This window comes from Wyeomyia smithii, chromosome 1 (genome assembly GCF_029784165.1).
Source record: "Wyeomyia smithii strain HCP4-BCI-WySm-NY-G18 chromosome 1, ASM2978416v1, whole genome shotgun sequence".
Taxonomy (NCBI): domain Eukaryota; kingdom Metazoa; phylum Arthropoda; class Insecta; order Diptera; family Culicidae; genus Wyeomyia; species Wyeomyia smithii.
The window spans coordinates 197,361,443-197,387,082 of NC_073694.1; the positions used below are offsets into that span (position 1 = coordinate 197,361,443).

The 25,640-nt window shown below is 41.7% G+C and overlaps 3 protein-coding genes across 4 annotated transcripts in view; 2 read left to right on the forward strand and 1 right to left on the reverse strand.

The window, feature by feature from the left end:
- LOC129734059 (neuropeptide F-like) overlaps positions 1 to 25,640 on the reverse strand; it is a 53,025-nt gene that overhangs the window by 12,829 nt on the left and 14,556 nt on the right. The window lies entirely within an intron of this gene.
- LOC129734058 (synaptic vesicle glycoprotein 2B-like) lies at positions 1,510 to 3,656 on the forward strand. Its single transcript, XM_055695780.1, has 4 exons — positions 1,510 to 1,974; positions 2,026 to 2,147; positions 2,211 to 2,598; positions 2,655 to 3,656. Exons 1-4 carry the CDS (start codon positions 1,592 to 1,594, stop codon positions 3,226 to 3,228), a joined length of 1,467 nt encoding a protein of 488 aa, XP_055551755.1. The 5' UTR covers positions 1,510 to 1,591; the 3' UTR covers positions 3,229 to 3,656.
- LOC129734057 (synaptic vesicle glycoprotein 2B-like) lies at positions 3,654 to 25,019 on the forward strand. 2 transcript variants are annotated; one of them, XM_055695778.1, is made up of 6 exons: positions 3,654 to 3,785; positions 17,670 to 17,831; positions 18,359 to 18,521; positions 23,712 to 23,833; positions 23,896 to 24,307; positions 24,368 to 25,019. In XM_055695778.1, exons 1-6 carry the CDS (start codon positions 3,656 to 3,658, stop codon positions 24,954 to 24,956), a joined length of 1,578 nt encoding a protein of 525 aa, XP_055551753.1. In that variant the 5' UTR covers positions 3,654 to 3,655; the 3' UTR covers positions 24,957 to 25,019. The 2 variants fall into 2 exon arrangements, with proteins under 2 accessions (XP_055551753.1, XP_055551754.1); XM_055695779.1 differs by lacking the exons at positions 3,654 to 3,785; positions 17,670 to 17,831 and adding an exon at positions 17,864 to 18,287.

A 25,640-nucleotide genomic window follows, 5' to 3' on the forward strand; every position in this document is an offset into this window, starting at 1 on the left:
TAGGATGCTCATTATGCCCCTATTCAGAAGGGAGGAAAGACGCAGAAGCTAGAACGGTACAACGGGCGGGACTTGTTATAAGAATGCCGGACAACAACTCCGCGAAAATAGTGTTCGTCTTGAATCCGGACGGTACACGATGTAGAGGCGTACAATGAGCTGAGTGGTGTGACCAAATGAAATAAGATCTTGGATGTGAGGGACGCTGGCGCAACATGGTGACGCAGGTGAATCCTGAGCGATGTTTCACCAGTAGAGTAAGTAAGTAGCCATATGCAGTAGATTCATCTTCTTTAATCATTACTGAGAAATTAGAGCACCTGTTTCAAGTTAATATTACAATAGCTGTGACATGGAGGAAATGTTGAGCAAGAAATTTTTCAGTCTTTTTCAGGAGTAGAAGAAAATGGCTGATTTCCTGAAATGTGCTTTTTTGCGATTACGTCGATGGTCTTTGACGGCATTTCAAAATTGATTGGGGGTTGGGTGAAAAAAAAAAAATTTTTGCGATTGTCCGTAGCGTAGTTAAGTCAACGATCAATCCGGAACAACATTCAAAACAACTTTTGGAATTTCGTTTAGCAGTTGGTCCGGAAAATTTTGTCTTCTCGAAAAAAGTTCCTATGAAAAATTTCAACTCAATCGTGCGGTAGCCTCTTTTCCAGAAGTACAGTCACAAAATTCCATTTCCCCTTACGGACATTTGGTTCCACCTTCTGTTTCATAGTCTCAAATAGTATATTATCCCGACATTTCTTCACCAGAATAAAGTGCTGATACTAGACACCTTGTTTTCCACGGGAGAAAAAACGACGACTGGCAGCGCAATGAGTAGGCAACAAAAAATGAAAAGCGATAAAGTTTTCAAAGCTATAAAAGATATAAAAAGCTATGAAGGGAAAGGCGGAAAATTTGGAAAAGAAATTTGTTTCTCTCCGGGGTTTCAGTAGAATTTGTTTGATTAAATCAATCTAGCAACATTCTTGAATCCGGGTGGTCGGATAATTCTGTATTACAAGTCTCTGGCAAAGGTTTAAAAGATTGAACCCTAACCTCCCGCCCCGCCTTGGCTGCGCCACTAAACAACTATCTACGCAATGATAGGTTAGCGATTAGCGAAAATTCTACTAATGGTCAGCAATTAGCGCTAATTGAGTAGGCGATTAACGGCACCGAAATTTTCGGTTGGTAGTCCCCACCACAGCGGAAAATAAACCACATTGGGAACCAGTTCAGAGCTGCTGTCGAAAGCAAGCCGAAGCGGCAGAACAAGTTCTGCCGTTTCTTCGAGCACTCACACCGTTTGGTTTAAAGTCTTTGCAATTCGCATTATAAATAAATTTCGTGCTGATAACAACCGTTAATTTAGGAGATCATGGAACCACTCTAACGTATTTTATAGCACTTGAAATTCGGCTAATTTTTCTGCGTGTGCCGTTTACAACCATTGAGATAGATTAGTACGAGTACAAGCGAACGGTCATCTCTTTTCGTTTTTTTTTGTTGATGTTAGTAGATTTCAGATCGGCTTGTTTTCATACCGATCTATACCGCTTAGTGTACTGTACACGTTTGTTTCGCTGGATGAGAAATGCAGCCGTCCGATTTTGTCGCCGCGGTCCGTTTCGATGACGCGCTTGATCTGGTGGGCTTTGGTAGGGCACAGCTGGAGTTGACGCTACTATGCTGTGTGATCGTGATGGCTACTATCTGTGAGACGATGGGCTTGAGCGTGATTCTGCCGGCAGCCAAGTGCGATATTGAGTTGGACGCCGCCAACCAGGGGATCCTCAGTGGTTCGACGTTTCTTGGAATAGTGGCATCATCTTATTTCTCCGGTTATCTATCCGATACACTTGGGCGGAAGAAAGTGATGCAGTGGGCATTGTTTCTAGCAGCGGTTTGTGCGGTGGCTTCTAGCTTTACCAACGACTTCGTTACGATGTTGATAACGCGCTTGCTCGCGGGAATTTGGTAAGTTTGCTTGGTTTTTGAAACTAGTTTTACAAGTGCAATTATTTTCAGCGCGTCGGCACCCTCCGCAACGATTTACGCCTATTTGGGAGAGTTTTGCACGCCATCCAAACGAGCTCAGGTGATAGCGTTCACATCTGTCTTTGCCATGGCAACCATGGCTTACATCGCACGTGAGTTTCTTATGCACTGAGATTCGATTGAAGGTCACCTTAACTTGCTCTTGTACTATGCAGTCACCGGCTGGTGGATATTGTCGTACGATTGGAGCTGGGCCATGATCGCCGACTATCAGTACCGGCCGTGGCGTTTACTTTTTATTGTGTACACACTGCCAGGACTAGTGGCTGCGCTTCTGTTGAATTTGTTTCCAGAAAGTCCCAAATTCTTCGTCGCTCAAGGCAAAGTCGATAGTGCTCTGACAGTTTTGCAGTATTGTTATCGAAAAAATAAGGGATCGCTTGAAGGATTTTCAATATCCAAGTTACAGTCAGAAGAGAATTCATGTGCGAAAAAGCTGGGAGTGTTCGGTTCCTTATGGCAACAGACAGTTCCCCTGTTCAAGTGGCCATTGTTGCTATACTTCGCCGTATGTTGTCTGCAGCAGATTAGTGCATTTGCGGTGTACAGTAACTCAGCAGTTTAACAGTCGCACAATAATAAACAATGCTTGCTTTCAGATATGGAGGACTTGGTTTGTGGTACCCACAGTTAATGAATCAGGTTACTTCGGAAGAAACGGATCTTACCGTTTGCACGATCGTACAAAGTCCAGTGAATGCTACCGAAAATGAATCCGAGGCAAATGGTTGTTCGGCAGAAATCAACACCGAAACGTTCATCTACATTCTAGTGATGGGAATCTTCGGAGCCGGATGCTCTCTCCTGGTAACGCTTCTGCTGGGAAAAATCAACCAACGCGTGATGCTGGTGGCGAATTTTCTCACAGCTGCCATCGCTGGCGTCATCCTGCAGTTCGTGACGAATCGTTACCTCATTGTTTTACTGTTTTGCACCGAGGTGGTACTGGGAGGCCTGTCCATGGTGCTGGTAAATACGTCAGCCGTTTCGATTTTTCCCACCCACGTTCGGGCGATGGCCGTTTCGCTCAGCATGATGATGGCTAGGCTTAGCAGTTTCACATTCAGCAGCATTGTCGGACTCGTGATGGACTCGAACTGTACCGCAACGATGTATATGTTTTCGGCCTTTCTAGTGTTCGGTGCAGCGCTCACAATGTTTTTACCGAGATAGTTGGATACGTTTTGTTTTTATCGTTTGAGATAAGTTTAATGTTACAGTAAATATAAGTATTCTGAACAACAGTACTACTTTCCCTGAGCGAGGATTTCGTGTTAAGCTGTTGGCAACAGAATATATTTGTATGTTCGAAGTCAACAGTGGATTATAGAATGTTATCAGAGTGTATATAGATCGTAGAGACCACCACACGAGTGTCACTTACGGGAAGCATCTCCCAGTGAACGGCTGTTGAAGATAATAGTTGCCTGTGACACGAAAACGATATCCCACTCACTATCGCAACCATTCGACGTTATTAGCGCTTTATGTGTGTCATTCGTGTGAATAAATTAAATTCGTGTGTGGTTCGAATTGTCGCAACTTTATTGACGGAGTGTGTTCGAAAGTAAAAGAGCTTCTCGAGTGAAACAAAAAAAAAATGGTGCAGCCAATTGAAAGTAACAGGGAGCGAATATTCACCGTTGAACCTTTCGTTGGTGGTAAAAATGAACAGATAAAAAGTGAAGCACCCAAAAGTCACTCCTTTGATGAAGCGATTGATTTAGTCGGTAGGTGGAAGAAAAAGTGTGCGAAAATATTAAGTGGTTTAAAATAATTTCTTTAGTTCTAATTGATCCTTTAATTGTTGTGCAGTCTTGTGTGGTCCTCATATATAATTATATTTGCTAATGTTTAGGTTACTGAAGAGTTGAAGCGCAAATGTTGACAGTTGGTATTCTCTCAAGGAAATATAAAATTGCATACGAATTTTGCAGTTAATTTTATGCACTACCCTGTGTACCGGTTGAGACATAATTAATTTCTCATACAAACATCAATTTTTATAATATTAGTGGTCTTTATTTTAAACTTGAATGATATTTCGAGAGCAACATCTTTTCGAGTTTTCAAAGCTGCCAATAAAATTAGCAAAAGCGAGTAGCGTTGCTACTCGTCAACAAAGGTCTCCTGATCGACCTAAGTGTATGGAACAGGAAGAACGGTATTATACCTTGATAACATTAGAAAATTATATCTAGATCTCACTTCATAATTTTAATCCATTTTCGACTTTGTAAAAAAGTTGCCGAGCGGCTTTAAAAAAGCCTAGATAAAGCCGAGGTAATTGCATTAAAACCATTAGGTCAATGCAACTGAAGTTATCGATATTAAATATTTCTGTCAAAATTATTTTAAACGTACGCTACCCGCCATACGTTAAGAGTCGCTTAACTGATTATTGCAACACCCAATTCGAATATTGCAACACCGCGAAAAGTTTACCATCATCTAAAATAGGCAGATTTATGTAATTCTATCTCTTGATTCCGGAAACCTAGAGCGTTGTGGTCTTCAGCAAAGTTGCACAGGAGGTCAAGCGCTTGTAATTGACGTACAGTATAGTGCGGAATTCAGTCACAACGCAGCGCTAGTGTGCATGTAGTTTTGAGTGTTTTGAACCTAATTTAGCTCAATAATCTCACCATTTAGAGAGTTGCGGTTTTTAGCAAAGTTGTTCAGAGGGTCAAGAGTTTTTGCTTCATGAACTAATTACATTTTCGTCTTATGACTTACATTTACAGTTTTGGAGAGTAGGTAATGTATCGAAATAAATTTCTATTTATAATAGCGGCTTTTACCCGTTAACACACAAGTTTATTAAGCAGATAGTATGAGCAGTAGGAAAAGCGAAAAATAAGCGGACTGGAAATATGATACATATTTGGAAAATGTGCCGCATCTCGTCTGCTTATTTTTAGCTTTCCCTACTGCTCATACTAGGTAATGTATGTAATTTTCTAGAGGATGCGAAAAATGAGCAAGGACTGAGGGTATGATTTGAGCTTTCCCTCGTCCAGACGGGACTCGAGCCCGCAATCTCTGATGTCTCCGGTATAGTGTTTTGGCCACTTAAACTGCTGGGGAGGTAGTTTCCCCTGATCCCGATATCGATCACCCTTCACTATTGTGCCTTGTTCCGAACACGCCTAGATAAGCCACACACACTGCCATGTGGAAGTTATTTTTGTAACTGAGAGATTGCCGCTCTCACACATTGTATAGCGACTTACCATATCTGCTGGATAGAGTCGACTATAGATGGAATAGTTTGGAACACACATGTGGCGTTAAACTGTGTTTCGACATGCTTGACCACAACTGGTGGCACTAGCCGAAAAACGCATCTTTCTGGGTATTAATTATCGCGCGATAAGTTGAAGTCAAAATACGAAGAACTGCATGCACACTAGTGCCGCATAGCGGGGTAATTCAGTACTGAATTGTCTACCATGAGAAGCCTTCTGACTTATGGCGGGTAGTGTATGTATATAAAAATGCAACTAAAAACGCCAGAAACGATACTTTACAAGGCTGAACATTGCAAAGGGATTTTACTCATGTTGCACACACAGTCTGCCTTTAATGAACTTGAATTTTAACGGAAAGAGGAAAATGTTTTGTTGTTTTATTTAAACTTCTCTCAAATCAAAAAACTTCTCTGAGTTGCTTTTTTGGCCTTAGCAATCCTATCATTGCCTCGAGAGGCCTTTATATTGGTTATAAATGTTTGTAAAGAAACATGGAATATTTTTTGTTATTTAACTATACTATTGGTTTTGTTTCATCTCTCAAATATATAGCGTGCGACACCAGTGGTGAGCACCATTCCGCTAATCAGTGATGCCAATTTTCAGTTTACGGTTCGGTGATGTCGCTGATTTTTGAGCGGTTTAGTGAACTGCTGGTGCTGCGAAAAGTTTGACCTTCGAGAATTACTTTTGGAACGCATGTTTGATTGAAACATCATTCGATTGTCTTAATGCTGTCCAGAGTTCCTCTCTTTACAGGTCAAGTGCAAGTCTGTTTTTTTATCATACAATGGAGATTGAGTTATCGGACAAGCCACAGGAGAATTTTGAAAACAATCTCAAGATAGCCGAGTTTTGAGTTTTTGGCACGCCGAATTTTTCTTCGAGTTATAGTGCTTTTGAAAAAGCCGTTACTTCGATTTTTTTAATGCAAACGTTAGCATTAAATAACTACCTTTTTGCGGATAGTGAAAAAAAAAACCTAAGACAGATAATATATCTATTCTTCCTCAGTTTTCACGACCAAATTGTTGGAGTAGATCTTACGCTTCAGGTTTGCCCAGAAATTCTGGATGAGATGCAGCTGAGGGACGTTGGGTGGGCTCGTCGACCTGAGTACCACATCGATATTCAACCGCTCCATCTTCTTCAACGATTGCTTCGAGTAGTGGGCCGACGCCTGATACGGCCAGAATATTGCGTTCGCTCTTATGGTATTTTTTCATAAACAACGCAACTTCCGGCAGGTACTTCGTACTATAAATTTCCTCGTTCATGGCCAGTTCTGAGAAGAACGGCTTTGACATCCCCTTTCCGCTGATTGTCAGTTACAGCAGCGTCCTTTCGGGGAACTTGGTGTGTGAAATGAACTTCACCTCTGAGATCACTTCCTTCGTGGAGGACATAAAATACGACGTTCCTGCCAGTCGTTGCTATCCAGGGTGAGCTAGGATTCATCGTCCATCACCACCCCAAGTCGCGATTCGCCGGAAAAATCGACTCGACCATCTTATTCAGCCATTGCCGCTGCGTCATTGCCTGCAGCTCCGAGACTAATGGACGGGATTGCCGCTTCCTGACATGCATGTCCATGTTTGCCACGTATATTTGGAGCTTTTTGCCCCTCAGGGTCGTTAGTTAAGGGTCGTTAGCCATCTGGAACCGATGCTCGATGCTCTAATTTTTGTTCAATAATGCCAAGATGTTGTGGATGCCGCAACAGGCGTATCCAATGGTCACAAAGTGCCGCACGATGTCTGTTTTCGACGCGGCGGGATACCGTTCTTTGAACGCGCACACTTCTGAACAGAGTAGCTTCACTGTTTGCCCCATCACGGCTAGAATTCGACTTAGAGAGCTATCATTTTTTTTTTCGCTGACTCGCTTACTTCAGCAGCCTAGAGCCATAGTGGCTCGTGCCGTATCAAGAATTTTCCTCCATTCTACTCGGTCCTGGGTTACTCGTCTCCAATTTCCTAGACGTCTCGATATTCGCAGCTCCGCTTCTGGTCAAACCATTTAGCACGTTGGGCTTCTTTTTTCCTGGTGCCGGTGGGGTCCTTGAAGAGAACCGATTTTACTGTACTGTCGTTCAGCATCCCGACCTTTGTCAGCTGCACAATGGAAATCTCTCCAAGTGGTGCCTGCAGCTTGTGGTTCATACGCCTACGTCACTCTCTGCTTTCGATTTGTAGTGTACTCCACCAAATATTGTCTGCAACATTTTCGGTTCGAATACGGCCAGTGCGCGTATGTTCTTCGTGAGCAACGTCACGGTTTCGAGTCCATAGAGAACTACGGGTCTAATTAGGGTTTTGTACATCGTTAGTAGCGTGCGGCGGCGTATGCTCCTGGATTGAAGCGTCCTGCGAAGGGCAAAGTACCTCCATTTTCAGCTTGAATACGTCATTGGACCTTCTTACTCATGTTATTGACGGCGGTTACCAGAGATCCCAAGTATACGAACTCCTCTACCACTTCGAGCTCGTCGCCGTTGGTTTCTTTCGAGCCTCTTCCTTCCATATACTTGGATTTCGACGCTTTTTATTTTGACGTAGGACTACGTCTTTGTTTTCTATACTAGATTACACTCTGTGAAAACGAAAATGAAACTGGCAAATGTTGCGTCAGATTTCAAACAGTTATAGCAAGCGAACGACTTAATGCATCCTAGTCATTTATATGTCGGTGGATAGATAAAATGTGTAACAATTTTTTGATATTATGTTCAACATTGTTGCTTTACTGCTTAATGGTGGAAAAAGGTGAAAGTTCCAAGGTCAAGCTTTCCCATACATTTCCCTCGTTATTGGCTTGCTTCCCAAGCACAGATAACAATAACATGGACGAAATAAATTCCACTGCCTACATATTTTGACTCAACAAAGTGTTTTGGTTTGTTTGTCTTTGTCTAAGCTGCGTGGCCACGCCTTAATGGTAAAAACCTACGCTGAACTCGATACAAAAGACTGTGAATTTGCGAGAACTTTGGTTGTAACGCGGGTAACTATCGCAATCGAACGAACGAACAGCCAACGGTTTAAAATGGATTTCGGAAGATATAATAAGCGGGTGTTATCTCTAACAATTTAACTTTGTCTCTATTTTAATTTTGGCGGGGATTGGGTTTTTATAGGATTTTATTACAAAGCAATATAGTGAAGAGAGGGAGAGAGCTGGTAGCTCTACGCCAATTATGTAGCGATGCACTTTCATCGCGCGGGAAACCAATTATACCACTCTCGATCGAAGATTGTAGGGTGGTTCGACGTTGCGGCGCCAACATAATCCGCCCACCAAATTACGGTTAGTAATTTCTGCTCCATTGCGACCCGCTACGAATTCGTCTACGTCTAGCGGGAAATGACGAAGCTTTCTGACGTCGCGACGAAATACTCCAGTGGATGTTTTAACCGAAACTACTCGCACAAGTCCATCAGTTCCAGGATGCAGCTGCAACACGCGTCCCATAGGCCACTGTTGGGGTTTCTCGTTTTCACCGACGAGTAGCACAAAGTCACCTTCGGCAAGATTGGGGGATGATTTCTGCCACTTTGCTAATTTTTGAAGCGATAGGATGTATTCAGACTGCCACCGAGCACGAAAGTCTTGAGCGACACGCTGCACATAGTTCCACCGTGATAGCGATCCAATTTGTTGTTCTAAGTGGTTGATTTCTGGCAACGCATCTAAGGCTCGACCAATCAGGAAATGCGCGGGCGTTAAGGGTTGTGGGTCGGTGGGGTCGTCCGAAATTGCCGAGATCGGCCGTGAATTCATACAGGCTGCTACCTGAGCGAGAAAAGTGCTTAACTCTTCAAACGTATAATTATAGTTACCTATTTTGTTGAGAAAGGTTTTTGCTACTTTAACACCTGCCTCCCACAGCCCACCGTGATGTGGCGAGCGAGCAGGTATGAACAACCACTGGACTCCTTTGTTTGTCAGGAAATCTTGAAGCTCGCCGCTGCCCTCGTTTACAGCTATCTGTTCGTAAAGTTGTCGAAGTAGCTTTGCTGCTCCTCGAAAATTGGTTGCATTGTCGGAGTACATTTTATTCGGTACTCCATACCGACTGGTGAACCTTGTGAAGGCAGCTAGGAAAGCTGACACACTCAGGTCGGAGACGGCTTCGAGATGCACCGCTCGCGTTCCGAAGCAAATAAACAAAGCGATGTAACCCTTGGATGGTACAGCTCCACGAGTTCTTCGGCTGAGAATATTCACGGGACCAGCATAATCCACGCCAGTAATTGAGAAGGGTGGAAGGGGTTGAAGACGATCCGCTGGTAGTTGTCCCATTTGCTGCATGATACGAGCTGGCCGAGTGCGATTGCAAACCACACAATTTCGACACACCTTGCGTGCAGCGCTAATACCACGAAGTATCCAAAACCGTCTTCGAACGGACGCTAACAGTTGCTGCGGACCACAGTGCAAATTTTCTTGGTGAGAGTGTAAAAGTATGTAAGCGGTTAGCATTGAGTTTCGCGGGAGCAAAATAGGATGCATGATATCGAAGCTTAGTTCCGAATGCTGCAGCCGTCCGCCCACCCTGACAAGGCCGTTTTCATCCAGGAACGGGTTGAGCTGGTGTAAAGGACTGCCACGATTAACTCCGTGGCCTGATTGTAACTGGCCAAGTTCATCTGGGAAATAGCTCTTCTGTGTATGTTGCAGATATATTGTTAAAGCGAAGTCTATCTCTTCGGGACAGAGACGGGGCGAATCGCGGAACTCACGACGCCGAAATCGTAGCATTCTCGCAGTGATACGTAAAAGTAGTTGAAAATTAGGGTAGTAACGAGCCATCATGTCGTCCATAAACTGATTTTCATACGTTGTGAAACATGCTAATGCTACGCTGCTGCAGTTGGTACGTTGTTCTCGAGCAATTTGACGTCTTTCATTAGTATCCAGAGAGGGGGAAGCAAGCGATGTACTTGCTAGGTTCCAGTCCGGACCATGCCACCATAAAGTGTTGTGTTGTAGTTTCTCAGGAAATACTCCTCGTGAAATTAGATCAGCAGGATTTTCAGCGGTTCCCACATGATGCCAATTAATTGCAGGAAGATGAGCAGTAATCTCCGCGACTCTATTCGCAACAAAGGTTTTCCATCTGGCAGCGCCACCCGCCAACCAAGCTAAAACGACTTGCGAATCAGAAAAAGCGCGGATTTCATAAAATGTTGTCGTAGCGAGAGCCGCTCTCACGTTTGACATCAAGCGAGCTAGACTGACCGCTGCACGCAACTCTAGACGTGGTGTAGTCATACGGTGGTTGCCAATGGGTGCAAGTTTGGATTTTGCACATAATAAGTGTGACGACATATTACCGTCGTTGTCCAGGGCACGAACGTAAATACAAGCTCCCATTGCCACATCAGAAGCGTCGCAGTAGCCGTGCAGATAGAGTCGAGACCAGTTCTGTAAATGAATCACGCGTCGTGGTATCTGAAATAAATTGAGACGGGAGAAACTTTGCACCAACATCAACCAATCATGAACTAACTCACCGGGGGGAGTAGCATCCCATGCCACCTTCAACTCCCACATTCGCTGCATCACTAACTTTGCCTTCACGATTATTGGAGCAAGAAGGCCTAATGGATCGAATAGGCTGGCAATTTGTGAAAGGATTGCGCGTTTTGTGTGTTGAAGGATCTCTTTCGGATTGTAAGAGAAGTGGAACTCATCACTGCACGGCTGCCATTGCATTCCGAGGGCTTTGATGGAATTATTTCCACCTTCGTCGATTGAAATTTTTATCTCCAAATCTGCTTCTGGAACCGTCTCTAGAACAGCAGCACTATTTGATACCCATTTTCGCAGGTGGAATCCTCCAGCAGCAAACATTTCTGTAAGCTGTTCCCGTAGCATTATTGCTTCCTTTTCGGACGAAGCACCGGTTAAAATATCGTCGACGTAGATTCCTTTCTCGGCTTTCTCTACTGCCTCTGGATATTTTAATTTAAACGAATCCAAGAGCTGCTGAACGCATTTTGTGGCCAGATAAGAAGCACTTTTAGTGCCAAACGTTACTGTGTTTAAGCGGTACTCTTTTACTGGTTCTTCCTTTGACCACCTCCACAGAATTTTGAGAAAGTCGCGATCATTTTCATGCAGCCAAACCATACGGTACATCTGTTTCGCATCACCAGCAAGTACGACAGGTGGAAAACGAAAGCGTAGCAAAATGTTTATTAATGAGTCCTGGATTACTGGGCCACACATAAGAGTGTCATTCAAAGAGAGTCCATTCGAAGTTTTAGCCGAAGCATCAAAAACCACTCGGCATTTTGTGGTTGAACTGGTGGTTTTAATCACACAGTGGTGGGGGAGATATACACTTTTTTCGGGTGAGTTGCTTTCTTCCACTAATGACATGTGGCCGAGATCAATGTAATCACGAATAAATTCATGGTACTCAGCTTTCAGAGATGGATTTCGGTCTAACTTTCTTTCGATGTGGTGAAGTCTTCTCTCTGCAATTTGCCTTGATTTTCCTAATTCATTCGGGTCAGACAGAAACGGGAGCCGTACTACAAATTTACCGCACTCATCGCGAATAGTATTCTCTGCAAAATGTTTCTCACAACGTTGTTCCTCATCAGTGAGGTGGTGATCGTTTGAAGTGTACTCCTCTATCTCCCAGAACCTTTGCAGTTGCTGAGAAAGATCATCTTCGGCGGAGATTAGCAAACAGGTTGGAGAGTGAGAGTCAACAGATGGCTTAGGCTCGTGATAACGGCCGGCTATCACCCAGCCGAGCTTGGTGTTCTGTAGTGTGGGTAAACTGTTGTCTGGACTGAGAATAATTTGGCCGGGCTCGAGCAACTGGAAGAATATTTCAGTGCCGAGAAGTACATCTACTTTACCCGGGCGGTGGAAGAGTGGATCCGCCAGGGGTATGGAGTGGGGAATAGGCCAATCCTTAATAATTGCTGGTTTGCAGGGGAGAAATTTCGTTATTCTCTCCAACACAAGGCAGGGCACGGAGGTTCGATAATTCGTGCAGCGAGATGTCATAACGATGTCTGCAACTCGATCTGCGTGAGCGGTAGCTGACGAGATGCCTTCCAGATCCACATTAGCATGCGAGGTGTTGAGACCAAGCTGCTTACGGAGGCTATCACTTATAAAGTTGACCTGTGATGCGCTATCCAAAATTGCGCGACAGGCATGAGGATGCCCTTTTTTATCTAGGACGTTTATAGCAACGGTAGCGAGGAGGACGTTTGCGGAACTGTGGCCGCCGGAAGAATCTAGTGCCGACACAAAAGATTGCGCGGATTGTAGCTGATTGGATTGAGATCCAGCTGTGTTTGGTGTTTGTTGACTAGTGACTGGTGGATGCAGCAAAGTGTGATGTGGGAAGTTACATTTTCTACATGTACCAGCTCTGCAGCTGACACCGGGATGTGCTTTAAGACAGTTTTGGCATAATTTCAGTCGATTTACGTGAGATAATCGTTCGTGATAACTCATGTGAATAAATTTGGCGCACTGAAATAGTTGATGATACTGTGCTGAGCAGACATCACAAAATGTGGGGTTTGTGGTGACGAATGTAGTTGCTCCTCTAGTGGGAAATTTTGCGGGTTGTTTTACAGGTACGAATGGTTTAGGTTTTATAGGATGCGACGATTGCAAAGCGAAGCTTCTAGCTTCCACAAATTTCAGAAAACGCGTCAGGGTAATCTCTTCTTCCTTCATTTCGGCAATTTTTTGACACCATAGTTGCTTGGTATCTGGATCCACCTTTTCGCTCAGTATAAAAAGCAACCATGTATCACGGTCCTCTCTAGCCATGGCTTTGAGCGCTCGGAGAACTTCATCTGACACGTCATGCAGTGCTCGCAAGCCACTGGCAGAGGCAAACGAAAGCGGTGGTTGCGATAGAAATCGTTGTATATGCTTGTTCGCTATTTCACGGGGTTTATCATACCGGGATGCCAATTTTTCTAGAGCAGGTTTATAATTCGCGTCTTCGATTTTAAGGTGTGAAATTAAAGAAGCCGCCTCACCAGCGAGGTTGGTTTTTAAAAAGTATAATTTTTGGCTATCTTTTAGCGTTGGATTTTGCTCGACCAAGCTATCGAAAAGATCTTTAAACGGCTGCCACTCGAGATAGTCTCCACTAAATTTAGGGATATTCACCTGGGGCAACTTCAGGTCCGGGAGTCGAGATGCATCGGGAGGCATGACGGCCGCATGCATTGCAGGTGAAACCATGTTAGCGGACATGATGCGAAGAAATTCGGCTTGCTGATCTGCTAATTGCTTGATGACATCTTGCTGCGAGGACACAGGGGGAGTAGCCTGGTCGCGATTTTTAACTATTTTCAACAACTTTAATAATCGGGTTTTCAGACCGATGTAGCAACTTTCAAACTTTCCTTGACGGCTCATGGCTTCGTCGTAAGCACTATCCTCTTCGCACAGGTCCAAAATTTTCTTATGTACGCCGCAAAAGGCCATCCACACTTCACTCAGAGCATCTAACTCAGTTTGTAAGTCAATTTCGTCGACCGCTTCTGGTCGGATTTTTTCCACTGTTTCCGAAATGCGCTTCAGGCGGGGTTCTAATGATTTACGTTCGCGGATAAGTCGATCCATCTTGGTGGATTTCGCGCACTTTTTGTCCAAATGTCTCTTCTTTAGCTCAAACTCTCTTCGGATCACTATTATGCCGATCGGCAGAAGCACTATTTAGCGGCAACGGGGCCAATTCACGGGCACTAGCGATCACTTTCTACGCGGTTCCGGGCGAAACTTTTCGCAATCCGGTTCGAAGGACCATATGAATTTGCGAGAACTTTGGTTGTAACGCGGGTAACTATCGCAATCGAACGAACGAACAGCCAACGGTTTAAAATGGATTTCGGAAGATATAATAAGCGGGTGTTATCTCTAACAATTTAACTTTGTCTCTATTTTAATTTTGGCGGGGATTGGGTTTTTATAGGATTTTATTACAAAGCAATATAGTGAAGAGAGGGAGAGAGCTGGTAGCTCTACGCCAATTATGTAGCGATGCACTTTCATCGCGCGGGAAACCAATTATACCACTCTCGATCGAAGATTGTAGGGTGGTTCGACGTTGCGGCGCCAACAGACTGCGTGTGGAAAATTCAGCTTCAGTTTAGTTTGTTCCACAATGCTGCTGTTTAAGGTTCGCGACATTGAGAAACGAGAGCTGCATACGAGTCAACTTCCAGGCACCGCGGAGCATGTTACCTTTATTCTGCACACGGCAGCAATAATAACCATTGTACGCTGCAGGATATTTCGCTGGCACAGCTGCTGCAGGGCACAGCGGAGAGTAAATTTTATACGCGGCCAACAAAATATTCATGGTGCGATTAATAGCGTTCTGTAGCACGAATTTCTAACTGAATATTATGGAATCGGTTCTTTTAAGAACTATAGATGCTTGAAGATAAGAGTTATGAGAATTTTCGCAACTACTACGAGTGTAAAATTTTCATGTATTCATGCATCGTTAGTTTTAAAATAACGACTATCAAAAATAAACGGTAGTGTTACCTATGAAAAGTTTAGCGCAGCATATAATAATATTTAGTTTAGCATATATTATATATTTAGTCCTACGTCACCATTTCATACAACCCCTAGGGCTGTATACCTTGTAGTATTTAGTCCAACTCTTACAGCTTACACTTTTAGTCTGGCGAAGACTGCCTCTGCCGTCGCTGAGTTTCTCGTAATGATGCTGAAAATCGTGCCTCTAGTTTCGATGCCCGCTCGTCGGATTACACCCTCAAGGGCAATGTTTCTTGTTTCAACCCTCTGCGCGCTTCAAAGGGATTCGAGATTGTAACGCACACGCACACGTAACACGTCTAAGATAGCTTTGATAAATCGTCTTGTGGCGATGCTTATGTCGTTTTCGTTTTTGCGGTGTAGCTACCCCGCGGACTGCACTTTGTCCTATCGCTGTTTTTTTTTTCATCTTCCGGACTATCCCGGACTACCCTTTTTCTGTCCCGGACAGTCCGCGAAAGAAACAGAGTGCCGTTTTGACGACACCAACACATTCACACGTATGTGTCAAAATTAAAGAAAAAAAGTGGCAAAATCGGTTTGCTTCGATTATCGTTCTTCGCGTGTCAAACATCAGGTAGGATTTTATTTTATCAAAACGTTTGCGAAATGGAGGAATTTTTTAAGCGTTTGGAATCATCAATTGCAATCATCAATTGCATTTCAAATTTGTATGAAAATTTATATGGGAAAACCTACTTTTTTGCATTTACCTTTCTAGAGAGCTCAATAATGCTCTAATAATGCACTATATTATGGTAAAGTATAGTATTTTAGATGCCTAACAACTTTGCAGAAGACACTGAAGAGCTAGAATGTCCCTAAGAAGAGTTATAGCTGTTCAAAGTTGAGTATGTTGATTTAAATGCTGAAAATCTTGTTTGCTACCAACATTACCAATGTACCAGCGTCAGTAGGATTCCCATCAGAAGTAACCTGTCGTAACGAGATGATACACTCAGCTGGACCAAGCAAACAAATTTAGGTCAATATTCTAGGCGTAGATAGAATCTACAACGTGTTTCAGAGGTTACTTCTAATAGAAATCTGACTGACGCCGGTCAGTGTTGGCAGAAAAAATGATTTGCAACATAAATTTCGACACACTCAACTTAGAACAGCTCTAGTATTATTTTGGCACACCTATGCTTTGAGTTATTTTGAGCTCTTTAGAATGGAAAATGCAAAAAAGTTGGTTTTTCCATACAAATCTCCATATAAATTCAAAATGCAATGCGCCAAGCGGAGACAAAACCAATCGACTTGCAATAAATTCAGGATTGTTTGGTACCACAAACAGAACAAAAAAAACTTGGTTCTGGATTTCTGCTATCAAGTTTCGTTTTTTCCATATAACGATTCCCCACTCCAGTAGGGATAGACACGATGCACTCCCCCAAAGGTTTAGATCTTTCTGAGAATCATTAAAGGCCCGAGCTAAACCATCAAGTCCGCTCAGCCACTCGTTTACTCATCGTATTCCGGGCAGCGGCCAACCTGGTGTTCATGCGGTAGTTGTTTTAGGGGTAATTTGAGGGGTAATGACATGGTATTGAGGCCACAAACGACCGGCTTCGAACCACCACTTCGAAGTTTCAAAGGTACAAGACTCAATAGATAATGCGTCACCTGTGAATACGCTAGTCTATGCTTGCTGTAATGAAGCAAACATAAGATAACATTTCAACGAAGAACGCATTACTTATTTTCGAGTTTCGTGCTTTCGAAAATTCGAAATGGTGGTTCAAAGTCCGCCATTTGTGGCTTCAACGCAGTTCCATCTTATGGCACTTGTGATGTGAGCGGTGAGGTTTTATTGGCTCGAAAAGACATCATGCGAAAGTGTGAACTTTCGAAGAGATCTGCGCATTCATCACACATCCAAAACAGATTTTCTTGTTTGATGCAAAATAATTCTACAGAGCTCGAGTCGCAATATCCAAGGTAGGCACTTTTTACATATTTCAGGACGCCTTCAAGCAGGCAGAACGAACGAAACAATTGATGCTTAACTGGTACTCTAGCCAAACAATAGCAAAGCCAGCAAGAAACACTATTCACTGCTGATCGAAAATCTTGAAATCTCACACTATGACACTGTACTTCACTCTTCTGATGATCACAGGTTGAAAAATAAAACTACTAAACTACTGAATTGAATTTGGGCAACAAAATCACGTGAACACAAAACGACCAGTGATGCCAGAAGTGGGTAAGTTGTAACAATTACAACTGAAGACAGAGTTTTCGTAAATAATAATCATAGGAAGAGATTTTATCTAGATTTTATCAGTAATCTACCGTTCTTTTCACTTTGCGCATATATCAGATACGTTACAATGATTTTGTGTAAAAACAGGGCAAAATAGAACTATGAAAAAATAAATTACTGTAATTTGCTGAATTGTTTGTAGCTGTTATTATAATAATTATTGAAGAGAAAAATCATCCTAACATTTATTTCACGGCCAAAACCGGTGTTTTTCCAATTTTATTTTCATTTTACTTCCTTATTTTTTTTTTTTTTCATTTTACTTCCAAGATCATGCCACCAAATTTACAATTACGATTTTTTACTGATTTCTTCAAACAACATTGAGATACACCGATTATTCACATTTTTTTAATATTTAAGGATGATTGTTGATAATTATTGAAAAATGTAGCTTTTTTCTGTGCTTAAATGCTTAAAAATAACAATTTGATATAATTCATTAGTGAAAATTTGAGCAAAAGCTTTCTTAAAAGTAAAAAAAATCTAAAAAACACACTAATCAAATTGCAATTTCCCGGTAGGTTTCGGCCGCACCAGCTGGCAAGTGTTCCTGGTATCGGGCCTAATCATGTTGGCCGTCCTGAACGAAACGATGGGCATTTCGATCCTGATACCAGCGGCCCACTGTGACCTGAGTCTGTCCGCCACCGACAAGGGCATGCTGACGGGGGTTAGCTTCGCAGGTGAGTCACTTGTTGTGCTTGATGACGGTTGGGATTTGTTTTAAGCCTTTCACTGCCCAGCAACCGCCACCGTGGAGGCTGGACCTAATCGCTGCGCAAATAGAGTGGCGCGATTTGTTGCCGTTGGTTCGCAACTGAATTTTTTGTTTTCCTGGATACTACTTTGGACTATCTGCGATGCGATGATACGACGTGAGTTTATCAGTTAAACGTGAGAGAATGGCATCAACGGAGGATGGTCATAAAAGTGTCCGGATGTGTGAAGAATTTCTCAATCTAAATCTTTACGACAGCTTACGGGTTGTTATCTAGCTGATAGGTTGGGGGAGAAACTTCAAACAGTTTATGACCTAGAGCCAAACGGTGGACTACATTTCTGGAGCAAGTGCGATGCGAGATGCATACGCGATACAACCCAACCCTGCTCTTTGTGTCGCATGTTGCTCGGTTCAAAAGGTAACGAAAAGAACCGTAAATTCTAACATCTTGCTTTTTTCATGTTTTTCGTTTGCGGTAAACACTATCAGGTATCATCCTAACGTCGCACCTGTGGGGTTACGTGGCGGACACTAAAGGGCGCAAAAATGTGATCATCCTGTCGCTGGCAATCACCACGGTCTGTTCGCTGGCCTCAAGTATGGCGAGTGATTTTGTTACGATGGCGATACTGCGTTTCTTGGTCGGAATGTGGTAAGTTTGCGCGATAGGGTCAATAGAGGCATCTGAGATGAGAGGTTGAGTGGTGAAAAATATTGGTTTTAGTATGATAACATTCTTTTGCTGCCTGTGAATGTAAACTCAGAACCCTCCAATTCACGGTAGTTGGTTGCGAAAATAAATGTTTTGATTGAAATTAAAATTTATCGATTTTATATGAGACAACGAAATTGGACACAAGTTAAATTACTGGTCAGAACAATTAAATTACCGTCGTGCGGGGCTTCTTTTGACACTTTTTCCAAGTTTTCAATGTAATTTTATCTCATACTATAGTAAATGGAATTCAATGATTTTCATTTATATTGAAGGCGGACATGTGTGCAACATTCATGAATTATTTGAGTTGAATTCATTGAGCAAAAAGGAAGAGGTTCATATAGCGGTCGAAAAGTTGTTTGTTGGTTCCGGCTGGGAACTACTTTGGACAATTTGAGAACATCGATAGAATTCTGTAGAATATGCACCATTACTCAATTACTAAACTGAATTGAACTTGCCTTCAAAAGATGACCTTTGAATGCAAGCCTGAAACTAAAGTTTATTTCCAGAAATTATTAGTCTTTCGGTAGCCATCGAACCATGCAAACACAAACATGATCTTGTAACATGACTCACAAAAACAGATAAAATGAAGGCCAATAATGATGAAGGAATAGTTAAAAATTAATGACCAACAAAATAATGATTTAAGAACAAAAGTTTCAACAGCTTTAATTCTCTCCCGCACGGCTATTAACGTGAAACGGGACAGAGTCCAAGCATGGGAGCATCGATCGCTTCCTCCTGCATACTACTGCGTTTCGGAAATGCCTCATTAAACATCGTAAATTATTCGACTTACCTATAATTATTTATTATCCAACTGCTAAACCAGCACCAGAGCATCTGAATCATTCAATTCACATATATGGATTTATCGTGAAATCTGCAAAATACTCCTATTTTGCTATTTTTCACGCCACTATTTTTTCTCCCGGTGTTGTTTACATTCTAACTCCCGTGGCCCCTAAAATAAGTTCAACGAATACCGGCACTTACGAGTCGCGTAACCACTGAAACCACACTAACCAATGTATACTTTTCTCTTTGTACTAATGAATATCGCGATCATAACTAATTTTCGAGAAAAATCGGTCGAAATGGGCTGTTAGTTCTGAAGTGTAGCGAAATCACGGTTGTTGCTTCTCTCTTCTTTCAACTCAGTAGACAATCGCACGGTGACGTCACGCATCTGAATTTGACAGATACTGGTAATTTCATTTACCTTCGGGCGATGCAGTTTAGTTCTCAATTATAGCTGATCATTTCAATTGTGATTAAAATGTTCTTTAAATCTTGTGCTTGAGGTGCCAGTACAATTGTAAATTAAGTAGGATTTCCACTAAGTACACGATTGCTCCACCAATACAAAATCCAAAACGTAAACAAAGTTACCACTAACTGTCAGAAAAGTGAGGTTAAAGAGATTCGGTGAGATGGTCTATAGAGTTCTCCAGGCGCGTTTGTATTTGTGCGATGTATTCGATTTTTCTTTGTTAGCTGTAAGATTTTTTTGTCGCCTGTGAGAACTGTCATCTAAAAGAGAGAATAAAAACTACCGAGTTTGATTCGCACTCTCACAAATTTCAATATACAGTGTAAAGCGGGCCGTATCGTAGTGTTCGTGTGTTTTCGCTTGGAGAACTCTATAAATCATTGCACACGAAAAATAACCTCACTTTTCTGACACTTCCCACGGGTTTGTTTGCAAGGTGTTCTATTCACTTTTTATGTGATAGGAGTGAAAATGAATGATACGAGTACGAAAAAGATGGAAAAACTCTTCGCCTATGCGAATTCGTTACTGTGATCTGTGATTAATGTTTGGAAACGCAATTTTCAACAAGACACTTCCGCATTTTTATTCGAGCCAGAAATTATACTATGTAAACAAACCCGCGACAACTGTCAAATCTCTTCCTTCTTCTTGTTTTGTAACGTCATCGCGCAATGATCTATTGCTTGTATCAAACTGTGCGCCCGTGTTGTCAGTTTTTTCGGCAGTAGGCTGTGCGCGCATTTAGAACTTTACATTGTGAAGTAAATGTGTTTACAGTCCAATTGTGACGTGCTTTGAAAAAAAAAATATGTACATTGATATTAGCAATACTCAGAGGGAGAGAGATACGAAGAGAATATTGTGAGCCAAACGAACATGTCAAAATCTGAGCCAAACGAACAATAAAGCCAAACACATTGCAAGGTGTTGCAATCAAGTGCAATTAGGGATTTATTTATTTTCACACGTTTTTCATGTTTTATTGCTAAACAATGAATTGAGAATGCTTCAAAATTGGTTTACCACAGTGATTTTTAACTGGTGGTTCACAAACCTTTTGTATGACCAACAAAATAATGATCAATTATGCTGAAAGTATATAAAATTAAACGTAAACATAAAATTCAACACCTTCACGGTTTTTGTGATGCATTCTATTATTCCCCATGATTTCCACCGTCATTATCAGTTATACGAGGCGAATGAAAAAGTTAGTCAACAATGCGTTTTGAGAAGATATCTGGCACCTCTGACACGTGAAACCTAGTTACTAAATTGACGGTTTTTTCATCGCTTGTCTCTCTCTGAGTATCTCTAATTGATATAAGCATAGAAAAATTGATGATTTTGGGTTTCAGGAAAAGTTTCAAAATCTGGTAACCATGTACTGTCAACAATAATTCAATGATGCTTGGATTCCGTCCCGTTTCACCTTAAAGTATAATTGTGTTCTGACAAGCACGAACGAGTGATTTTTGAAAACAGTTCATGATGCATTTAATGGAATATAGGTAAAACACTGTAAAAAATTCTTTTTTCTGTGCCAAATTTTCTAGATTGTCACAAAATATTAAATATCTCAAAAAGTACCTTTTCCAACGTTGAAAAGATAGTAATATTTTGATATGCGTAAAAGGATAGTCATGCTTCAACTTGACTCCCGACTTTCAAATGATTGAAAATGCAACTTTTTCTTTACAAATTATCGATGATCGGTCATTACGGTGTTAAAACATCGTTCAATAACAAAAACTTGATTTTAGGTTTTAATATTTCTTTATTGCTTAAGAAAAAACGAGGGAAAACTGACGCACTGTTAGACGAAAATAGCGCAACGTTGCTAAAAGCGAGGAGTCAAATTGACGCAGACTTTCTTTCCAGGGTTAAAAATCAATTTTTTATGCATTGAAGATGAGTGAGTTGAAATGAAAAACTCTGGACTTTTTTTGTGTTTTTCTCTAGCTACACATTACAATGTTAAAAATTTATCACTCAGAGCATGATACCAATCCAACGCGCTGGTTTTGTACTTTAATCGATCATTTCTATACCGGCCCTGTTGAAACGGCTTGTTTGATTGAAATGAATCCATTCGAAATGACGACGAAAGAGCACAAACTTAGACCGACCATCACAGATATTGTTTAAAGTTGGGCGAACTATTTATCTAGTGTAACTTTGGAAAAATCTCAATTTTGGTGACTTTGTTGCCAGATAACGCATTTTTTGTTTTGTCAAAACCACTTTTTCTATGTCCTTCAATTTATAGACGTAAGACGTCCGAAAAATACTGATAGGTGATTCTTAGAAAAAAACAAAGCAAAGGATCGAAAAAAATATTTTTGATCGGAAGTGTTGCCAGATTGATTATTTTTGTATTTAAAAACTAAATACGCGTTTATCGGGAAATGTAGCCTTTCATCGTTTTCATCGTTGTAATAGGAAAATTATACGTAAGAAACGCTTATCACCCCAAAATTATATGAGCCGTTTACGAGATATAACATTTTTACGAAAATAGTTGTGAATTTCGTAAATATTTTTTTTAAATTTATGGATGTAAGACGCCCGAGAAAAACTGATAAGTGATTTTTGAAGCAAATAAACTGAAGAATCCAGAAAAAATATTGTTTTTAACAAGAAGTGTTGCCAAATATATTCTTTTTCATTTAAAAATTAAATATGCATTTTTCGGCAAATTTAGCCATTTTTATTTTAAATTTGATAATTATATCGAATTTCTCGGAAAATTATACGTAGGAAACATATATCATACCGAGGTCATATGAGCCAATCTGAAAGCAAATTGGTGTTTTTTACGTTTTGTTGTAGTTCTATGGTAGCATTACAGAATCTATGTAGTTTTACCAGGAGTTCTTTGAAGTACTTGTGGTTTTTATTGATCAACAGTTCTCAAGAGTGATTAAAGAACAATTGACAAATCGTCCATAAAACTCTGTCGTCAATAAGTTTATTACACTATATGAGCGGTTTTAAAACATCTCTATGAAACTTTCTTAGAGCTTAGAGAAAAACGATTTCTGATATAGAAATTTTCATCCATGAGTCACCATTTTGGATAGCCTTTTTTGAAATAGCAGTCGCGAGTCTACATGAAAAACTGATACCATAAAATGGCCCTTTTATCAGAAAGAAAAAACTGTAAAAAGTTTCAGCGAAATCGGAAACGATCGATCAGCATCGATTTTCGAAGTTGCGTGAACTAACTCTTATGCCAAATGGTGCAAAATACATTGTTCCATCAACATATAGAAGATAATGTACATGCAAAAGGGTGTTCAAAGTAGCCCCGAATGTCAAAAGAAGCTCCGTTATTTTACCCGCATATTTGATACTTTTAGCTAAAAACGAATTTTTGTGGTTGCGAAAATTATGGAAGTTAAATAATAATAAAACATTTAAATTATGGGTATTCATGTCGAGCTCGTAAACAAATACCCAGCCGTAAAAATACTCACCTCCATTGACGAGTAATGGAAGATACACAGTTTACGGCTGGGTATTTGTATACGAGCTCGATGTGAAGACCCCTATTGTGTTTTTTTGGCTGATCGCGTCTTCTGTTGACCCGTACGCTTGTGTGCGGCTTTCTTAGTACACTGTGTATCGGAGTGTCAGTTATGAATAGAAATTGTAAATTTTATATGACGCAACCGAAAAAATTCGTCATGTCATCCGTAGTCCAACGTCAATCCTTCGTTTGTAATCTCAGACACAGCTTTCTACTTTAGTTTATTTTGTCTTATCTGTGCATTGTCCCGTTTCTCACTTAAATCAGCACTCAAATTAAAAAATGACTACCTTTTTACTTCTCTCCGCAGCATCTCGGCACCATCGGCCGCTATCTACGCCTACTTGGGCGAGTTTACGAAAACGTCACAGCGCACCATGATGATCTCCTTTGCCAGTGTTGCCGTTGGGCTATCGTACGTCTTCACCGGGAGTAAGTTCAGCACGTTTGGTTAAACAATCCTCTTCATTTTACTCTAATGTTATCTCCTGCAGCTCTGGGATGGCTGGTTCTTCCCTCTGACTGGCGCGTCGACCTGTGGAGTATCGTAGAATTTCGACCCTGGCGCCTGTTGATCATTCTGTTCTCCCTGCCCGGGGCGATCGGAGCCGTCTGGTTGGTGTTTCTACCGGAAAGTCCAAAGTTTCATCTGTCTCAGGGTCGAGATGATAAGGCACTGCAGATTCTTCGCAAAATGTATTGTGAGAGTCATCCGGATGTGGATGTGAACGACTTTCCCGTTAAACGAATCACTCCGGAAGTAGGCGCAGATGATGTAGTCGGATCCCGGGGGAATCTGCTGGCGGTTTTACGCAATATGTGGGACCAAACGGTGCCGCTATTCCAGCGGCCAAACTTGCTCTATTTCACCGTGTGTTGCGCTCTGCAGTTTGGGATGTTCTTCGTGTGAGTATTGGATCGATGGTTGGATTATTTGAACGATGATTCATTCCCGTATCGTTTCAGTTCCGCTGGCATGGGTCTCTGGTATCCGGAGATCGTCAATCGAGTGACGTCGGTTGGAGCAGACAGTACGGAAGCTATCTGCGATGTTCTGGAGGGGACGAATGATCCGGATGAGGATTTTATATTTTACAGTGAGAATCACTGCAACGATCAGATGACGCAGGATGTCTTTGTGTATGTGATTGCACTGGGCACGATCTACACTGTATTGTATCTCATAATTTCCGCTGCCTTGCGGAAGATCCATCGAGGACACATAATATTTTTCAATCTTCTCATGTCGGGAATCTCCGGGATGCTGCTGGTTTTTATTGACGATCCCTATTTAGTACTGGTGCTATTCTGTTCGTTCATGGTTTTCGCCGGAATTTCCATTTCGTTGGTCAACGGAGCTGCCGTGTCGTTGTTTCCCACGAACGTTCGAGCGATGGCCGTTTGTTTAAGTTTAATGATGGGTCGGCTCGGAAGTGTCGCCGGTACTAACCTAATCGGATTGATTATTGAACGGAATTGTAATCTCACATTTGTCTTATTCGCTGGATGCTCCCTGATAGGAGCAGTGCTGACACTGGTTCTTCCGAGTCGGTGACCTTTCCATGGCCCTTTTAACGTCTGACTGAAATAATTGTTCGTAATAAACGTTCTACACCTGTCGGAGATTAATTTGATTCATCCGAAGCGATAGTCTCAAGAGGTTTCATTTTACTCGGATGTCCAAGCTTTCGCCGCTTCACCGAAAATGAAAATAAAAAGTACAAACTTAGTCAACTAGTGATAAATTCCTTCCGAACAATGTAATTCGAGTTCACACCGTGACATGTTGCTGCTGTTTGCTTCTCTCCGGGGACACTAGTGAAAAAGACGTGGGTGTCTTCTGGTAGTTTTCTGCAGCATAGAGAGCAGTTTCTGCTGGCTTACACTTCGAAAGAGAGCTCAAATTTTAGTGTTGTTGTAGGTAGGAACATATCGAATACCTTTGTGAATTGTTTTACTGCACTGCGAATAGCAAACGAAAGAATCACGGTAAGAACTTCGGTCGGTTTCGTCTTCAATTGTTTCGTTTCCAGCGAACCCTCCAGCGTAGGAGGTCAGGACGGTTTGATTTGGAGTGTGTAACCCTAGCGGAGTGACAGGGCCAGGAGAAAATTTCACGCTACGAATGGGTAAGAATGCCGCGGACGAGATAAAGGATTATTACCGTAATAAAATTATTTTTCAATCAGTGGAAGAGTTTTTTTTTTCATTCTTCCAAGCCAATTCAAAAGTCATGATT

Excerpts from the sequence above, each read along its gene's own strand:
- LOC129734058 (XM_055695780.1), top strand. The coding sequence starts at position 1,592 with ATGCAGCCGTCCGATTTTGTCGCCGCGGTCCGTTTCGATGACGCGCTT. Across the intron at positions 1,975-2,025 it reads CGCTTGCTCGCGGGAATTTG|CGCGTCGGCACCCTCCGCAA; the intron begins GTAAGTTTGCTT and ends AATTATTTTCAG. Across the intron at positions 2,599-2,654 it reads CAGATTAGTGCATTTGCGGT|ATATGGAGGACTTGGTTTGT; the intron begins GTACAGTAACTC and ends GCTTGCTTTCAG.
- LOC129734057 (XM_055695778.1), top strand. The coding sequence starts at position 3,656 with ATGGTGCAGCCAATTGAAAGTAACAGGGAGCGAATATTCACCGTTGAA. Across the intron at positions 17,832-18,358 it reads GACGGGGGTTAGCTTCGCAG|GTATCATCCTAACGTCGCAC; the intron begins GTGAGTCACTTG and ends AAACACTATCAG. Across the intron at positions 24,308-24,367 it reads CAGTTTGGGATGTTCTTCGT|TTCCGCTGGCATGGGTCTCT; the intron begins GTGAGTATTGGA and ends GTATCGTTTCAG.